At 51.4% G+C, this 17859-nt stretch overlaps 1 protein-coding gene across 2 annotated transcripts; it reads right to left on the bottom strand.

Moving 5' to 3' along the window:
* Nucleotides 1–511: 511 nt before the first annotated feature.
* LOC117087720 (CMRF35-like molecule 9) lies at nt 512–17439 on the bottom strand. Of its 2 annotated transcripts, XM_033218275.1 has the most exons (8): nt 17288–17439; nt 15675–16010; nt 11680–11781; nt 10629–10866; nt 9009–9121; nt 7170–7222; nt 2892–3011; nt 512–2343 (listed from the first exon to the last, which is right to left on the bottom strand). In XM_033218275.1, the coding sequence occupies exons 1-8, from the start codon at nt 17328–17330 to the stop codon at nt 2230–2232; spliced, it is 1119 nt and encodes a 372-aa protein (XP_033074166.1). In that variant the 5' UTR covers nt 17331–17439; the 3' UTR covers nt 512–2229. The 2 variants fall into 2 exon arrangements, with proteins under 2 accessions (XP_033074166.1, XP_033074167.1); XM_033218276.1 differs by lacking the exon at nt 11680–11781.
* Between the last annotated feature and the right edge of the window lie 420 nt (nt 17440–17859).

The raw sequence follows: 17859 nt of genomic DNA, 5'->3' as shown, positions 1-17859 counted from the left end.
ATCAGTCACTTCAAAAACGTTCACTCCCTATGACCTGGCACTACCACACATGCAAATCCTTCTTTAAGAAATCTCCTGGCCGGGTGCAATGGCTCATGCCTGTAATCCCAGCACTTTGGGAGGCCGAGGCAGGCGGATCACTTGAGGTCAGGTGTTCAAGACCTGGCCAACATGGTGAAATCCCGTCTCTACTAAAAATTCGAAAATTAGCGGAGCATGGTGGTAGATGCCTGTAGTCCCAGCTACTTGGGAGGTTGAGGCAGGAGAATGGCTTGAGCCAGGGAGATGAAGGTTGCAGTGAGCTGAGATCGCGTCACTCAACTCCAGCCTGGGCGACAGAGCAAGACTCTGTCTCAAAAAAAAAAAAAGGGAAAAAGAAAGAAATCTCCCAATGCAGATAAAGCCCCAGGCAAAAATTCACCCACACTTATCTACAATAGCGAAAATAGAAGCAAATTAAAATATCGAGTGATAAAGAATTGGTTAAATAAACTGAGACACACTGATAGGATGGAATATACAGTTGATGAACATTTTATTTGTAAAAAGGTCTGTAAAACACAGAGAAGTGCTGGAATAAAGTGATGGAACAATAAAGTGGAAAAGGCAGGATACAAAGTTGTATGTACAAGATAATTGCTCTGTAAAAAGAACACCGGCAAATTATGTGAAGAAGAAAAGAATGGAAGGAAATACAATAAAACAAAATAATGATAGTCTCTGGTGAGACAATGGGTGACATTTTTTCTTCCTTTTCTTTTTCCTCTCCATCTTTGCAAGTTTTGCATACTCAGCAACTCTTAATTTCACTTTTTAAAGGAAATAGGGCCAGGTTCAGTGGCTCATGCCTGTAATCCCAGTAATTTGGGAGACTGAAGCAGGAGGATCATATGAGGTCAGAAGTTCGAGACCAGCCTGGCCAACATGGTGAAACCCTGTCTCTACTAAAAATACAAAAATTAGCCAGGTGTGGTGGTGCGTGCCCGTAATCCCAGCTACTCGGGAGGCTGAGGCAGGAGAATCGCTTGAACGCAGGAGGCGGAGGTTGCAGATCCACTGCACTCCAGCCTGGGTGGCAGAGCGAGATTCTGTCTTAAAAAACAATGATAATAGAAAAAGAAAAAAAAAAAGTAGTTGTGCTACTTTACCCCCACCCCCTGATCCCTCCTCCAGGGGGCTGGACTTGGAGTCACCTTCAGGTATCCGCCCTGTTCCTACTCTCCTCAGTGTTAGACACCCACATGCACTCTGGTTTCCTACTCTTCTCTCTAGCCACCAGAACCCATAGGCAAGTAGCCCTTTCTGGACAAGGAAGGAGCCAAGGTTTTCTTCATCATTTTTCCAAAGGCAAGAAGGCATGGCCAGGGAGGGCGAATGGAAAGGCAACCACTCTCTGCTGGTCCTGGGCTTATCCCTGCAATGTGCACCTGACCTGACCCAGGCTTGGACTTAGGCAGGCCTCAGGGGAGTGCCCAGCTGGGTCATGGGGTCATGGACAGAGCAGATCTTATGGGGGCAGGTGGGAGATGTCACAGCCCAAATGCAGACTCTAAGCTGGAGGGGTCTGAGCGTTCATCAGGCCCGCTGGTCCTCAAACTCAAGTGTGACAGTCACTGGGCATTGTTAGAAATTCAGAGTCCTGCACCAAGTCCCAGAGATGGTTTTGGTGGGTCTTGGTGGGCCCAGGAATCACATTTTTCACAGGTTTCCTGAAGGGCTGGCATGCAGGGGGTTCGAAGAGGAGCCAGAATCCCAGTCTCACCCCAGCATGCTCCTCGTCATCACCAGCTGATGCAGGAGACCGAAGGACTGAGTCTGAGGACACCAGGGAGGGAGGACAAGGTGGGGTCTGGAGCGGGAGGAAGGCAGGGTCTGACACTGGGCATGAGGCCCAGGAGAGTTTGTGCCAGATAGAAACTCAGAACAGATCCACTGAGCCTTGCCTGGCCCTGCTGAGGGTCAGCAGCCTGGTGCCCTGCCCAGGGATGTGAACCTATCAGGGATGTCCCAGTCTCCAGCTGGAAGGGCAAGGCCACCGCTCTGAGCTCCAGGGCTGACAGACACTTCTAGGACAGGCTGGAGCATGCAGGAGGAGAGCCTGGGGAGGGTTGGGAGCCTGGAGTCTGGGCAGCTGGACTCTGAGGCTGAGGTGGAAAGCTTTCGGGAATTGGTGCTGATCCAGCCAGCCACACTGCTTCACGGCTGGTCTGGCCAGGAGGGCCTCCTGCCCTACACTGAGACACACTTCAAGAAACCCAGCTCCTCCTCAGATGTGTGGAGGGGAGGCATCGAGATCACATCCCCTTCAGGGGCCTGGGAAGGGGCTTCCTCTTCCTCTGTAGTCTGTAAAGACAACAGTGGGGTTTGGAGAGCAGAACCCAAATGAAGGGGTAGGGGGTATGAGGAGTGGTCCCCAGATAGCTGTTGTGTCCACCCAGCCTTTTCCACAAATTCCAGCCCTCCATCCATCTGCAGGGGCACAGGACCTAACAACTTCTCCTCCCCAGAACTCCCAGGCTTTGATTCATGGCCTCTCATGACCCCAATCCATCCCTCCCCCGGGGTGCCCTCAAGGCCCCAGGCTGCGTTCTGGCACAGTTGTGGCCTCCTGCCAGCCCACAGCACTGTCAGCTGTGACTCCCAACAAGCTATTCAGGAATTTCTGGACTGGAAAAAAGAGGATGTGAGGTCAAAAGCCCTGGTTTCCCTGGTGAAATGGGCTAGGGCTATGGCTGTGATGGGGAAGGTGGGTGAATGCGGGGGTGTGGGGTTTGGGGAAACCCCAAAGAAGGCTGAGGAAAAGGCCTTCTTCCACTTCCTCCAATCATCAGAGTGGAGGCAGGCAAGCTGGCTCTGCAGCCCCTCCCCTCCCAGGGCCCTTCTGTCCACACCTGGCTTAGATACTGGATCTCTGTGAAGAGGCTGGGAGAAGGCTCGGGGATGCTGAGAGGCCCCATGGACCCTGCAATGTTGATCACGGCATCCTCTGTGTCCCGGCCATTCTCCAGTGGCTGTAACAGACACTTGGTCAGAACAGCCTGTTCTTGGCAGCAGGGATAGTCTACGAGCCCAGCCAAGCCCAAGCAAGGGGAGGGAAACGTGGGAGGGGCGGGCAAGGCAGGGAGGTGCTGGGAGGGGAGAATATTAAGCTCCTGCGTGCCTCTGCCACTTCCTTCCTGCCTTGTCCAAAGAAGGATAAGCTGTCTCACCTCTCTGAAGCTCAGTTTCCTCAGCTGTAAAACTAGGTAAGAATTTGTCCTTTGGGATTGTAATATTCATAATAGCATCCTACCACTCAACCAACGAGAACTTCTGAAATGACTGATTTGTTTTCATTATTTTCTATCCTTTAAAGCAGAAAGATCATGCAGGCTGCAGGTTCTTTATAACAGGCCAGGAGAAAGCAGAGTTGAACGTGCCAAAGATGCATCGAATAACAAGGGGCACATGAGATAATGGGTCTGAGCAATCCATTATCCATCAGATGAGGGGACCATGGCCCAGGGAAGAGAGAGGTAGTCCAAGATCAGTGGGGAGGCCCATATTCTGACCCGGGCCTGGCTGTTTCCATGGGTCCTCAGATCAGGAATGCCAGGCCTATCCATCTCGGGCCTTGCCCTGGCAGGTGGGCAGAGCAGAGGCTGGAGCCGGCCAAGGTCCCCAGCCAAGACTCCCAATGCCAGAGAAAGAAGCTCCCATTTTTTGGGCATCTATGGGGTATATCATCTCACTCTTTCCTATTTACAACCATGTGAACTATGGCAACAGGGCTCAGAAAGGTAGTGCAATCTGCTTGACATCACACAGCTGGCAAATGGCTGAGCTGGGACTCATACCGGAGACTGTCTGACTGCAGACCCAGGCTCTTTCCCTATACCCTGCTGCCATCCTGGCAGGGTGTGTGACACATTTCTCTTGGGCTTGGTGTCTGTGGTCTACTAACCAGGCCCCAGCTTCATCCAATACCTAGCTTCTGGGGATGGAGGCAGAGGTAGATGTTTGAGCCATCTCTTGTTAGAAATGCCGAGATGAAGGCTGAGTGTGGTGGCTCTCGCCTGTAATTCCAACGCTTTGGGAGGCTGAGGCTGGAGGACTACTTGAACCCACCAATTTGAGACCAACCTGGGCAACATAGTGAGACCCTGTTTCTCTAAAACTTTAAATTAAAAAGATAAGAAATATACTAAAGTCACTCTGGGAGGCCAAGGTGGGTAGATCATGAGGTCAGGAGATTGAGACCAACCTGGCTAACACAGTGAAACCCCGTCTCTACTAAAAAATACAAAAAAATTAGCTGGGCATAGTGGCGGGCGCCTGTAGTCCCAGCTACTCAGCAGGCTGAGGCAGGAGAATGGTGTGAACATGGGAGGCAGAGCTTGCAGTGAGCCGAGATCGCACCATTGCACTCCAGCCTGGGCGACAGAGTGAGACTCTGTCTCAAAAACAGAAAACAAAAAACAGACAAACAAACAAAAAAAAACTAAAGAAAAGAAAGAAACACAGGATGATATCTTCAGCCTTCTGGAGACAAGGATTAGAGCAGAATTCCTTGGGGGAAATGTGGGTGGTGGATGGGGGCACTGGGAGGGGTAAGGCAACTCCCAAATGCTGCCACTCAGGGCCCTTGTCCCTCCTAGCCCTGCCCATGGTGAAGACAGAGGGGGCCTTGGTGCAGGGCAGACCTGGGGCTACACCAGAGGACTCCTGACATCACACCCATGAGTCCATATTTACAGCTTTGCAATCTGGTTATAACCCAGCCACTGCTGACCCTGGACCACCAGCAACTACAGAAGTGTCACCTGTTCCAGGGTGACCGAGTTTGAGGAAAGAGCCTCTCAGTGCAGAGGCCAAACCACACACAGTAATAGGCAGCAGCCAGGCCCACTACTGTAAGTCTGGTGTGATTCCATCTCTCCCCTGCCCCTCTGCCTCCACTGTGGACGATCGACCCTGTTCCAGCAAGCACAGAGACATTTTCTGGGTTGCTAAATATGCAAGATATATATCAGAGCCCCTGTTTCTAGGTACTAGTAATAAACGTAGTAAAGAAAGGAAAGTCTTGGGAAGCCGGGTTGAGTTCTGATGGGAGTTCAGCAGGCTATTCGTTTCCAGGAGCGAGGGTCTGCAGCTGTCCCAGGGTCTTTCTCCTGAGTCTGGGGGAGGAATCTTGGGTTGTGAGCTTGGCTCCATTCCTCAAACCCCTTGGACTTCAGTGTAGCAGGGTGGAGGACACAGAGGGCTCTGCAGCTGGCCCCATAGACCTGTCAATTTCCCCAGTTCTGCCTCTTTCAGGCTGGGTCACTGTGGGCAAGTTCCCTTTTCTCTCTGTATTTCTTCATCTGCAAAGTGAGGGGGATAATAATCTCTACCTCGTGTGGGAATGATGAGGATTCAATGGCATATAGAAAGCCTCTGACATGAATGGATGGATGGCAATCTTTCTAGCAAGATCTCTTTGGGAAAGAAAATGCTGATCTGACCCCTAACACTTCCCTCAGGGTTTTCACACCCCTGTGAGGCTCTCTCAGAGTATGAGTAATGCATCCCCCTCCCTCTTTGACCTGAATGTGGGCAAAGAAAACCCCAAAGACCTTCAATTCCATCTCCAGACTCTGCTAAAGCTTATGGAGAAGCCACAAGGGAAATATTTAAGAAAAAGCAGAAGCTCCCACCTGATCGTGTTTACAAGGTTCTTGCCTCTGACCCTCTTGGGAGGCCCTGTTCCATCTTTCCCTCAACAAGGGGCTGCCCCTAGAGACCCTCTGCCTGCTGGCCCTGTGCCCCTTCCTGTCCCCTCCCTCTTCAGCAGAGCCAGGGTCAGGTGCCTCAGGGAGGAAAAAGCCCAAAGCAGCCCTTCCCAGAGTTGCCAGAAGGCAGTAGCATGGGAGCTGTGGCTGGTACGGGCGCTGTCAGCATCCTTGGACCCCAGCCCCTCTTCTGGAGCTAGGTGGGGTGAGACCCAGGACCCGGGCCGCAGAGCCAGGAGGCCGGATGTGGAGGCGGCCAGTGGCACCCACCATCCGTCCATCCATGTGTCTCCATGACTTTTCCCTTACTCCCCTCCGCTACCTTTGGCCCTGTTGAGCTTCCTGACACAACAACAGCTGCTTCCTAAGCCACAGCCCAAAGTCCCATTTCTACCCCAGACCATCCTTGGGGGGACCAGGCCTGAGTGTTTTGTCCTCACTGGCGCCAGAAAGAAGGCAGTGGTAGCCCAGCTTTCCTGCGCTTGTGTTTAAAGGAATGGAGTGGAAGCATCTCAGTAAACAGCGGAGGGAGGAGGGGCCGGGGAGGCTTCTGTTTCCTAAAGTGCGATGCTGCAGCCCCTCCATTGGAGTGCTGGCCTCGGAGGGCACAGTCTCTTCTTGCAGCAGTAGACTTGGGGCAGGTTCCCTGCTCCAGACAATGGGCACAGGGACCCTTATTCTCTTGCCCCTTGTCCCCAGAGCACCACCCTCAGCCTGGGTCCTAGGGCAGCCATGTCACCTTGGTCTCAGAGCCAAGGAAGGCTCAGATAAACCATCAGGGAGTTCTGGAAAGAGAAGAGCAGGGAGTCAAGAAATCTGGGTCCTGTTTTCTATTTGGGCCACCACCTGCTGTGTGACCATGGGCAAGACCTTTACCCTCTCTGGGCCTCAGTTTCATCTTTTGTAAAAGCACACTAGAGTCTGTAGCACTGCCAGAGTCCCTGGACCACACCCCTGGAGGGTTCAGCTGAGGCTGGGGCCCTGGAGAGTGCATCTCTAACAGCTCCCTGACCCCTGGGCGTTCTGAAAGGGGATTTGCTTTAATCTGAGAGAAAGGTTGGGCTAGAAATCTCAAAGGCTTCCTCTGGATCCAGCTCCGATGTTCTGTGATTATAAAAGGAAGCATGGAAAGAAGGCACCTGGAGAAGATGCTCACATGGCTCCTGGTGCCCACCCTGCCTGGCACCTGGCGGGAAATCAGGTTCCCACCTGTGAGTTCCCCATGGGCACTCTGTCCGGCTCACACCCTGAAGGGCTGGTCTTGGGGCTCACAGAGATTCCTCCAAGATGGGGAGCGAGTGCTGCCTTTAGGTCAGGCATGCAGGCCCAGGTAGGAAGTTACAGAAGCAGAGCCTAGAAGTCTTGACTTCCAGCCCCAAGGGGATCTGAGCTTGGGCTTCCCTTTGCCTCTGTCCTTACCAAGTGTGAGAGGTAGACCTTCTCGTTCCTCTGTGTCTCCATGGCCTGTCGAGCTGAAAGAGATGTAGAAGGAGGAGCTCCTTGAAGCCAGGTGTAGCTGGGAATGGCCTGGAGCTCAGCCCAGAAAGGCATACTGACCCCCTTGCACAAGGGAGCAGGGGCCTGCCAGAGGGAGGAGGCAGCCAGATGGGCAGAAGAGCCCCTTCCAGCTCAGCCCCTTGGGAATGACCCAGTCTTCTGAGATCAGTGCATGGAGATTATCTCCTGAGGGTCAGAAACTGGCTGGGAAAATAAATCTGTGTGCTAAGGTCACTGCTACTTAAGCCTTAGTGTGAACATAGGACCCCCTGGACATTTTCATACAGTGCCGAGTCTAATACAGTAGGCTGAGGTGAGAGTCTGAGGGTCTGTATTTCTAACAGGCTACCAAGGGTTGCCACCACTGCTAGCTGGCAATCAAAGTTTGGGAGACAAGGTGCTAAGTGGCTCTGAGGTTGTGACCAGGAATGCTCCCACCCTGGATTCCTCAGAGGGGACCTGGACAAAGCCCACATTTCTTCCTAGGAGCCACATGGAAGAGATGGAAAGCGGGCCCAGGATTCCCCCATGGCCACCTCCACAGCGACGACATTGTGATTATCTTCCTGGCTTTACCACTTCCTAGCTATGCAAACAAAGGGCAAGCTGCTTAACCACTCTGTGCCTCAGTTTCTCCCTCTGGAAAATGGGTGTACTCCACAGTGTGGATGAGATTAAAGGGGATAAGCAAGATAAGCTGGGGATAGTGCCTGGCACATGGTACCTCTTATTACTGAGATTTTGGTTAATCCTTTTAGTCTTTGCCATCCAGCACAGTGGCCAGGAGCCACACATGGCCATCAGGCACTGAAATGTGACTATTTTACATTAGACTGGGTTTTGATGGCTCAATATGAAAAACATGAAAGTAGAATATGTATCATTGATATTTTCATATTGATTCCATATCAAAATGAGAATGTTTTGCATATATTGGGTTAAATAAAGTACATTATTAAAATTAACTTCACTAGACTGGGCATAGTGGCTCATGCCTATAGTTCTAGTTACTCGGGAGGCTGAGGCAGGAGGATCACTTGAGCCCTGGAGTTCAAGGCTGCAGTGAGCCATGATCACACCACTGCAAACCAGCCTGGGCGACAGAGTGAGACCTTATCTCTAAAAAAATAAGTAATTAAAATAAAATAAAATACACTTAACTGCACTCATTTCTTTTTACTCTTTTTCATGTGACTATTCAAAAGTTTTAAATTACACTTGTGACTTGTATTCTATTTCTGTTTGATGTATATCTGTGATTTGAGATAAATGAGGCTTAGGGCAGTTAGATGACTTGCCTGAGCTCACACAGATGAAAAGTGGCAGAGCTGGAATTTGAGCCCCAGCCTATGGAAGGGACTGAGCAGCTCTAGAGACCCAGTGGCAGGAGTGGGGTTACAATGTCTGTCCTGCTCAAGTTCAGGTGCTTGGTCCTGCATTGCCCCTGGCAGTTGGTTCCCACACAAGGAGCTGGCCATGAATTCCCTGGAATCAACAGGTAGAGAAGTGCTTGATCAGTTCGGACAGGCAGGAAGAAGCTGAGAATCCTTCATTCTCCCATTTCCCCTTGTGAATTGCTTTCCTAATGTTGATTACCTCGTGGCTCCTTCAGAAGGGAGGCCACAGCTCCTGATGCCCATATTTCAGACAGACACGCTGAGACCCACAGGGTCTTTCTGGGGCTAGATGGGGAGCTGCAGGTCTCAGCGAGGTCCCTGGTCCAGTGAGCCTCCCACCTTCCTGCCACTCACCTTTGCTCACCTTCCTTTCTCCACAGGAGCAGGTGGCTGCTGAAGGCGATCAGGCCTGCGGCTGACAGAAGGCTCAGCAGCACCAGGGCTGGGGCCAGTATACAGACCATTGGGATGGGCACCCTGGAGATGAGACGCAAGGAGCCTAGTAGCTGTTACGAGATAAGCCAGAGTCTATGTTCTTTGGGGGTCCCAAGTACAGGCTGAGAAAGCCAATCCCTAGTGTGGAATTCAATTCAATGCAGCAAAGACTTGTCGGGGGTGTGGTGCGGGAGGGCGATATTTAGTGCTATTGGCTCTTGACAAACATTATTTAATTAGTGCAGACCCTGAAGCCAGGCTGTCTGGATTCAAACTCTAGCTCCGCCACCTTCCTATACCTTGGGTAAGTGACTAAACCGCCCAGGGTGTCAATTTCCTCCTTTGTAAAATGGCTGTGGTGAGGATCAAATGGGTCAGGATGTGTAAAGCACATAGTTCAGTGCCAGACACATGCCAGATACCATGTCAATGTTAGTTGTTAAATTCCACAATCCCTGTGTAACTAGGTAGGAGTGGCCCCACAGCTGTGTGTGATGTTCAGTCTCTTTCACACTGGAGAAACTGACACCTGAAGCAATGAGCAACTTGCCAGGTCATGCAGTGGTGTGCAGGGAAGTTCTCAGTGGCCTGTATCTGGGCTGGTGTCACTGGCACAGGCATGTGGGGCATCCTGGCATTCTTACTGTGAGTCAAGCCATGTCCTTTATCTCTCCCAAGGAGATCAGAGGCACTAGGGACCACGATGTCCCATCAGCCCTGTCTGGTGTGGGAGGGATCCCTGCTCCCGTTGCCAACCCCAGGAATCACTTCCAGCAGGATCTGAACCTGCCAGCAGCTGCCTGGATGTCGGTAGCCAAGTGCATTTACAACCCCCAAGAACCAATCCTTCAGGCTGGGACTCCAGTTGTAAGGAAAAAAATTGTTTTGTTTTGGATTCTGAGTTTTCATGCTTGGCACAGGGCTTAGTGCAAAGTATATAGGCAAAAGCCCCCGAACTAGGGGGCTATTCCTGAGGCTGGGGCAGGGAGAGAGGTGGGGACTGGGACCCTGGTGGACCCTTCACCTTGGACAGGCAGCAGAGCTGCTGGCTCCTATAGTGCAAGCTGTCCACTGCTCAAGGGCCCCTGTGAGGGACCCTCTGTGCTGCAGGCTATGGCCATGACACGAGGATGTGTCTGCTTAGAGGAAAGACCATTGGGTTCCTTTTTTTTTTTTTTTTTTTTTTTTTTTTGAGACGAGTCTCGCTATCACCCAGGCTGGAGTGCAGTAGCCGGATCTCAGCTCACCGCAAGCTCCGCCTCCCGGGTTCACGCCATTCTCCTGCCTCAGCCTCCGGAGTAGCTGAGACTACAGGCGCCCGCCACGTCGCCCGGCTAGTTTTTTGTATATTTTTTAGTAGAGACGGGGTTTCACCGTGTTAGCCAGGATGGTCTCGATCTCCTGACCTCGTGATCCACCCGTCTCGGCCTCCCAAAGTGCTGGGATTACAGGCTTGAGCCACCGCGCCCGGCCTAGGTTCCTATTTGCTCAAAGGCAACTTATGGTTTAGTGATGGCCTGAAAGGTGATGTTGGTCACCTGGGGCTCACCTGGGCTTAGAGCTGCTGCTGCTGAGAGCTGGACTGGCATCAATTGCTGAGGTGGAGTCCAGCTGCTTTGGGGGGCAGGAGCTCCCTGCAGGAGGAGAGGTCGCTGCATGAGGAGAGGTTGCTGCATACTGAGAAGTTCTTTCGTGCCCGTACCAGGAAGTCCCTGGGAATGGAGTGGCCTCAGTCCCTGTCTTCCCCTGCTTGGCTGTGGTTCCTGCTGGGTAGAGCCCAGGAGAAGCTACAAGTCCAAAAGCAATGCCTCAGCATCCCTCCTGACCCTTGTATCCCAGCATCCCAGACCTCTGACCCTTGACCCCTGAACCCTAGCCTCTCTGGGACCCATTTCTCAGAACATCCCCAGCTAAAGGATATCCCAGTAAGCAAACAGATGTAGATGAAGCCATTCTGAGGAAGGAGACCGTAGATCAGACACACCCCACAGCTGTGTGTGATGTTCAGTCTCTTTCTGTGCCCATAGCCTGTTCCCTCTGTGGGGAGGTATAAGCACTCCCCTTCCCCACTTCCATGACCCTTTCCAGTGACCATTCAGTGGACATCTTCCTGCCCTCCCTCTATAGTTCACAGTCAATTGTCACCTCCTTCCTCACCAGAAGGGCAGGTCCTCCCCTCACCACCATGTGTCCCCTCCCCACCACCCGTGCCTCGGTAAGGCCTTGACTTCCTTCTGCAGCCATGAGACCAAGAAGGGCAGGGTGGCAGGGATGAGTCCAGAGGTCAGGGCCCAATGCCTGGCCTTTCTGGCTTGCCCCCGAGATTCTGAATGGCACAGACAGAACATGAGCTTTGGGGTCAGGCTGTGACCACTTCCAGGCTCTGGCGCTTCCTGTGTGACCCTAAGCGTGTGACCTGACCCTAATCGAGTGACCTAACCCTGCTGAGCCTGTACTTCCACAGCTGGACAACCCAGTTCCCAGGCTTGTGGGGACACCTAAGTGGTCATAAAGTATTGTGTCTGGTACCAGGCAGGCACTCACTGGCTGCTTCTGTAAGAAGGGTGGCAAGCGACGTGGCGGAATTGCCATTCACTCACTCAATCCTGGCGGCTGGGTTTGCTGAGTTTTTGCCTTGGGCTGCAGGCGTGTTGTAGCCAGAAGCTGGAAGGTGGGAGAAGGGGAGGGAGGACAGCAGGGTCCTAGAGGAAAGGGAGAGGCTGCTCTCAGGGGCAGCACCGCTCTGAACCCCTTTTCCTTCCTTGGGAGCAGCTGGCAGCTTTTCTACCCCCCACCTCAGCACAGAGCACTGCTGTCTTTCGCCTCGGCCAACCAGGAGCCACATGGCGGGTTCCAGCAGATCCCTGGTCTTCTCCTTCTGCAGGCCCCTGGCCTCCCGCCTAGCTCAGACCCTCAGTTTCCCCTGTCCCCACCTGCCTCTCAGCCTGCTTCTTCCCTGCCACCCTTCACATTATGCCAGTTTTGTCTCAAAAGTCTGTGTTGGATCCCATCCCTCTCTGCCTTAGAACAGTGAGTGGCTCTCCATTGCCTATAAGCCGAAGTTCAAACTTTTTTTTTTTTTTTTTGAGATGGAATCTCGCTCTCTCACCCAGACTGGAGTGCAGTAGTGGGATCTTGGCTCACTGCAAGCTCCGCCTCCCGGGCTCACGCCATTCTCCTGCCTCAGCCTCTGGAGTAGCTGGGACGACAGGTGCCCGCTGCCACGCCCAGCTAATTTTTTGTATTTTTAGTAGAGATGGGGTTTCACCGTGTTAGCCAGGATGGTCTCGATCTCCTGACCTGGTGATCTGCCCGCTTCGGCCTCCCAAAGTGCTGAGATTACAGGTGTGAGCGGAAGTTCCAACTTTTTAGTATGACTTTTGAAGCCTCTTAAACTCAGGCTTCAGGCTGGGCGTGGCGGCTCACACTTGGGCAACAAGAGCAAAATTTTGTCTCTAAAAAAAAAAAGAAAAAAAAGCAAAGAACAAAACTTAGGCTTTGAACCACCTTGTCAACCTCGCCTCTTTCCCTGTTCAGTGCTCCAGCCATAGAGTTGTCCTCTATTCCCGACTAAGCCAGCCTCCCGCCCACCTCTGTGCCTTGGACATGCTGTTCCTCTGTGTGTGATGGCTTTCCTTTCCATCTCTGCCTAAAGCACTTCGTTCTGTCCTTCAGCACAAGCTCAAGGTCAACTCCTCTGAAATGTCTTCCCCAGAAGCAGCGAATCTCTTTTTCCTCTGTGCACTCACAGTCCCCTGTGCATGCCTCCAGTGGCGCTAATGCTCACTTACACTGCAATTTCTTGTGTACTGGGTCTCCCTGCTAGGCTGAGACTCCTTAAGGGCAAAATGCCTATCCTCTGTGCCCAGCACAATGGGCAGAAGCCTGATGCAACCAACCCCCCAGGAGCTACTCCGGTCCCCACTTCCCCAAGTCTGTCTGTCACCTCCCCAGTCCTTGCTGACTGTGTGCCATCCTGGACTCTCCCTCATTGTCCACCACCTTCTCTTCTTCAGATTGAGTATCCCCTATCCAAAATGTTTGGGAGCAGAAGTGTTTCAGATTTCAGAATATTTGCATTATATCTGCTGATTCAGCATCCCTAATCTGGAAACCTGAAATCCAAAATGCCCCAATGAGCATTTCCTTTGTGTGTGATGCTGGCACACAAAAAGTTTCGGACTTTGGAGTATTTTGCATTTTTGGATTAGGGATACTCAATATTTAACACTAGGTCAGTTTATTCTTGGATTTTTCTAAGTAGATGATAAAATCTTTTGCAAATACAAAGTATTTATCTTTTCCTTTCCAACATTTATACTTCTTCTTTTTCTTTTTTTTTTTTTTTTTTTTTTTTTTGAGACTGAGTCTTGCTGTCTACTAGGCTGGAGTGCAGTGGCATGATCTCGGCTCACTGCAACCTCCGCCTCCCGGGTTCAAGCAATTCTCTGCCTCAGCCTCCTAAGTAGCTGGGATTATAGGCGCCTGCCACTACACCCAGCTAATTTTTGTATTTTTAGTAAAGACAGGGTTTCACCATTTTGGCCAGGCTGGTCTTGAACTCTTGATCTCGTGATCCACCCACCTTGACCTCCCAAAGTGCTGCGATTACAGGCCTGAGCCACCACGCCTGGCCTTATACTTCTTAATCTTGCATAGTTCATTGCCTAGGGTCTTCAGACAAAGATGAATAAAAGAAAATGATAGTAGGCTGGCCAGGCGCAGTGGCTCATACCAGCAATCTCAGTACTTTGAGAGGCCGAGGTGGGCAGATGGCTTGAGTCCAGGAGTTTGAGACCAGACAGGACGATATGGCAAAACCACATCTTAAAAAAAACAAAAAAACAAAATGTAGCCAGGCATAGCGGCTCTTGCCTGTGGTCCCAGCTATTCTGGAGGCTGAGGTGGGAGGATTACTTGAGCCTGGGAGGCAGAGGTTGTAATGAGCCAAGATTGTGTCACTGCACTCCAGTCTGGATGACAGAGTGAGATTCCATCTCAGAAAAATGAATGAATGAATGAATAAAAAATAAATAAATAAATAAAAAGCAAAGAAATGATAGTGGGTACATTTGTCTTTTTCTGACTTTCTTAGAAATTCTTCTCATGGTTCACCATACTCAATGGTGTGCTGGAGATGACTCGCACTGGCTCACAGGAGCTCATTGTCAACTTTTCAGGAATTGGTGAGAGCGTTGTTAAACTGTCGATGGCTGGAAATTGGCCATGGGAATTGGACCACAGAAATGGACACCACAGAATTGGAAAACACCATGAAATGAGAGCGTCAGCATCCCCAGCCTGCTCAGCATTTACCAGCACACCACTGTCGTGACTCTTCTTCATTTTCAATATCCCAACTGCCATCAGAGAGAGACCAACAAAGTCTGATACAGGAAGATAATATAGCAATACACATACCATACGCAAATAAAGAATTACAAATGAGGGTAAGTCTAAAACACAGGTGAACCTGCTCATAACTTGTAGAAATGACATATGAACACTGAAAAGAATTGGAAGAGATAAGAGAATCTTGTAAATAAGAACAGATTCAATGTAGTTTGATGCTGCTGCTTTTTGGCAAGTTTACCTTTATTTCCCCAAATTAAAGATCCATGGATAAGGGAATAAAAAAAATTAGGGGATATGGTGGTAGGGATGGGCCTGGGATTGGGATAGGTCCCAGCTATGGGGCTAGAAGAGGAATAAAGCAGACATCAAAGCTGGAAATGACTTGTGTTTGAATCCTGGTTCCACCACTTCCTGCTGTGAGATCTTGGGCAAATCACTTAGTCTCTTGGACCCTCAGTCCCTCGTCTGTGAAATGGGGTTACAAAGACATACCTCGCCCTCACTGGTCAGCAGACCAAGGCTCCCACTCCCCTGGGCCCTCTCTGGCTTCTTTTTCCTTAGCTCATCAGGTCCAGGTGGGGTTCTGGGCTCCCAGAGAGGTGTTCTATCCTCTACCAGTTCCCATAGCTCCAGCCTTGGTCCCCTAGTGTCCCTGCATTTAACGATCTCTCCTTCAGGCACACTACCCAGAGGCTGGTTCCCAGGCACTCTAGCACCTGTGGCTGGACTTCAATATCTGGGGAGGTGGAGGCCAGGAGGGCAGAGTTGAGGGCACATGCAGGGTTGAGGCCAGCATGACCAGGGCTGAGATGATGCTGTGGGCTAGGTCTGGAAAGCAGCAATTGTTGGTCCAGCCTCGGGAGGCCTCAGGAATATCTCTGACACCAGGCGAGGAGTCTTCTTTATCCCCTGATATGTCTATCTTGTACCCAGACTACGGAAATCTCCTTCCAGCACATCTGGGCAGAAAGGAAAGGCGCCGAGTCCAGCCCTGGACAGATCTGGGTCCAGTCCTGCTCTGACATCTACTAGTGGTGTGACCGTGGGCAGCAAGAGTGAAAGAATGGCCAAGACTCATGCAGCTCCCTCTGTGCCCCAAGCCTTGCTCAGCACTTGACCTGCATGATCTCCCTAAGGACTCAGTGCCCATAAGGTTTGCACCAGGATTATGCCCCACCACCCCTCCCGCTTCCCTCTGCAGCTCCTGTCCCCAGCCTGGGAAAGGAGAGATATTTGTTACCTGGAAAGACGAACAGAGATATCAGTAAAGACTCATCGGGGCCCTGTTTTTCGACCCCACACCAGTACTTCCCAGCGTCTTGTAGGGTGAGGTTCCACAGTGTCACAATTAGCAAGAGCTCCTGGCAGCTGTCATGGATGGACACCCTGACCTCCGTTGTCTCCTGGCCTTCTTTTCCCGCATAGATGGTGCCAGAGCAGCGAGAGAAGAGGAGCCCACCCTTTCTGCACCAGTACTTCCGGTGGTCCCTCAGCCCTTCCCTATAGGTGCACCGCAGGGACACAGTGTCCCCTTCGAACCCACTGATTTCCTTCGCGCCCTCCAGGGCTTCATAACCTAAAATCAGAGCAGGAGTGGAGGTTGGAATAACCAGGCTCCATGTACCGAGGTCAAGGCCAGAGCTTCCATTTTAGGAGGAGGAAGGAAGGCTTTTCTCAGTCATCCCTTCTGGGGACAGCCTTGGAAGAGCCATTACTTCCTTCCTACTCTGGGCGAACTTGGGGCAGGGCTGTTGCTGTTTCCCTAATCCTGGCCCATTGAGGAACTGGGATTGAGGGAGTGTTCTAGGTTCAGATGGAATCTGACAGTCAGATAGCCAGCAGGGTTTCTGGGTGTTTTGTTTTGTTTTGTTTGTTTTTGAGATGGAGTCTTGCTCTGTTGCCCAGGCTGGAGTGCAGTGGCATGATGTCTGCTCACTGAAACCTCTACCTCCCGAGTTCAAGCGATTCTCCTGCCTCAGCTTCCCGAGTAGCTGGGATTATAGCCATGTGCTTCCATACCCGGGTAATTTTTTGTATTTTTAGTAGAGACAGTGTTTCACTGTGTTGGCCGGGATGGTCTTGATCTCCTGACCTTGTGATTTGCCCACCTCAGCCTCCCAAAGAGCTGGGATTACAGGCATGAGCCACTGCGCCTGGCCTTGTTTTGTTTTTAGACAGGATCTCACTCTGTTGCTCAGGCTGGAGGGCACTGGTGCTCATGGCTCACTGTAGCCTTGACCTCTGGGGCTAAAGCGATCCTCCCACCTTAGCCTCCCACGAGCTAGGACTACAGGTGTGCACCACCATGCCTGGCTAATTTGTTTGTTTGTTTGTTTGTTTGTTGTAGAGATGGGGTCTCACCATTGCCAAATGAACAACTGACATCAGTTGTAGGATGCATTCTGATTTTAAGTGTTAGAAGGTAAAGAAAAAGAAAACAAAAGAATTGATGAAACGTGATAATTCTTCATCTCTCAGGGTTGTGGGGAGAGGCACAGCCAAGATTCAACAAATATATGCTGAGTTTAACAGGGCAACCAGATGGGTTGTCTTGTCTGCCTCCAGGATTGGCACAGGGTAGAAAAATTAAGATTAGAGAGGCAAAGCAACTCTCACAGCCACATTGCCATGAGGGGAAACCCACAGGACTGGGAGAAAACCTGGCTCTAGATTCCAGAAACAGCAAGTGGGGCCCGGCCCCCCACCTCCCCCCACCCCCACTCTGCCCTGCTCCCCTAAGGTTGAAGAGGCTGAGGATAGGTGGGGTGGGCTATCAGGCAGTCAGGAGGCCCTTCCCCTGCAGACCCCAAGGGTGAGCCCCACATCCCTCCCAAGACCCCCTCCCCATCTCACCTGGGAGCACCAGGCAACCCCATAGCAGGACCAGAAGCCGCATTCTGGGCGCTGGACATCGCGGGAGCAGACGCTGGGAACTGTGAGCTCCTCTTCAGCCACGCGGGTCTTTAACTTCCTCTAGTCTCGTGAAACCAGGCCAAGGAAGCGAGGGGAGGGACGTGTGGGTCACCCCTCCACAGGCCCAGCCAGAGAGGCGCCCTTTTCTGAGGGCCCATGCATGCCTACCCCTCGGCTCACCTCCCAGGACTGAAAACCCACACTGGCGCTTCTTCCAAACTCTTGCCCCTTCAAGGGGTCCTTAACCTATGGTCCGTGCGCCCTAAGGGGTCTGTAAGTCTAATTCGCATGGGAAAAAGTTACATATTGACTTTCATCAACTTCTAATATTTAGCTTTTCCTCGTATTAACAGTGTACTGTTAGCAGTACCGGCAACTTTGTTACCAATTACAATCACAGACACTGGCACATCAGGTTGTGGATATCTTGAAACGTCGTGTGTACTCCTCACTGCTTAGAAAATAATGAGTTCCGAGACCTGCCTCTAGAGCTGGTTATTAACCATAATGAA

The sequence above is a fragment of the Trachypithecus francoisi genome, unplaced genomic scaffold (genome assembly GCF_009764315.1).
Source record: "Trachypithecus francoisi isolate TF-2019V2 unplaced genomic scaffold, Tfra_2.0 Lachesis_group10, whole genome shotgun sequence".
Lineage (NCBI taxonomy): Eukaryota > Metazoa > Chordata > Mammalia > Primates > Cercopithecidae > Trachypithecus > Trachypithecus francoisi.
Note: the sequence above shows the minus strand (reverse complement) of the source record. Positions and strands in the feature narration are given on the sequence as shown.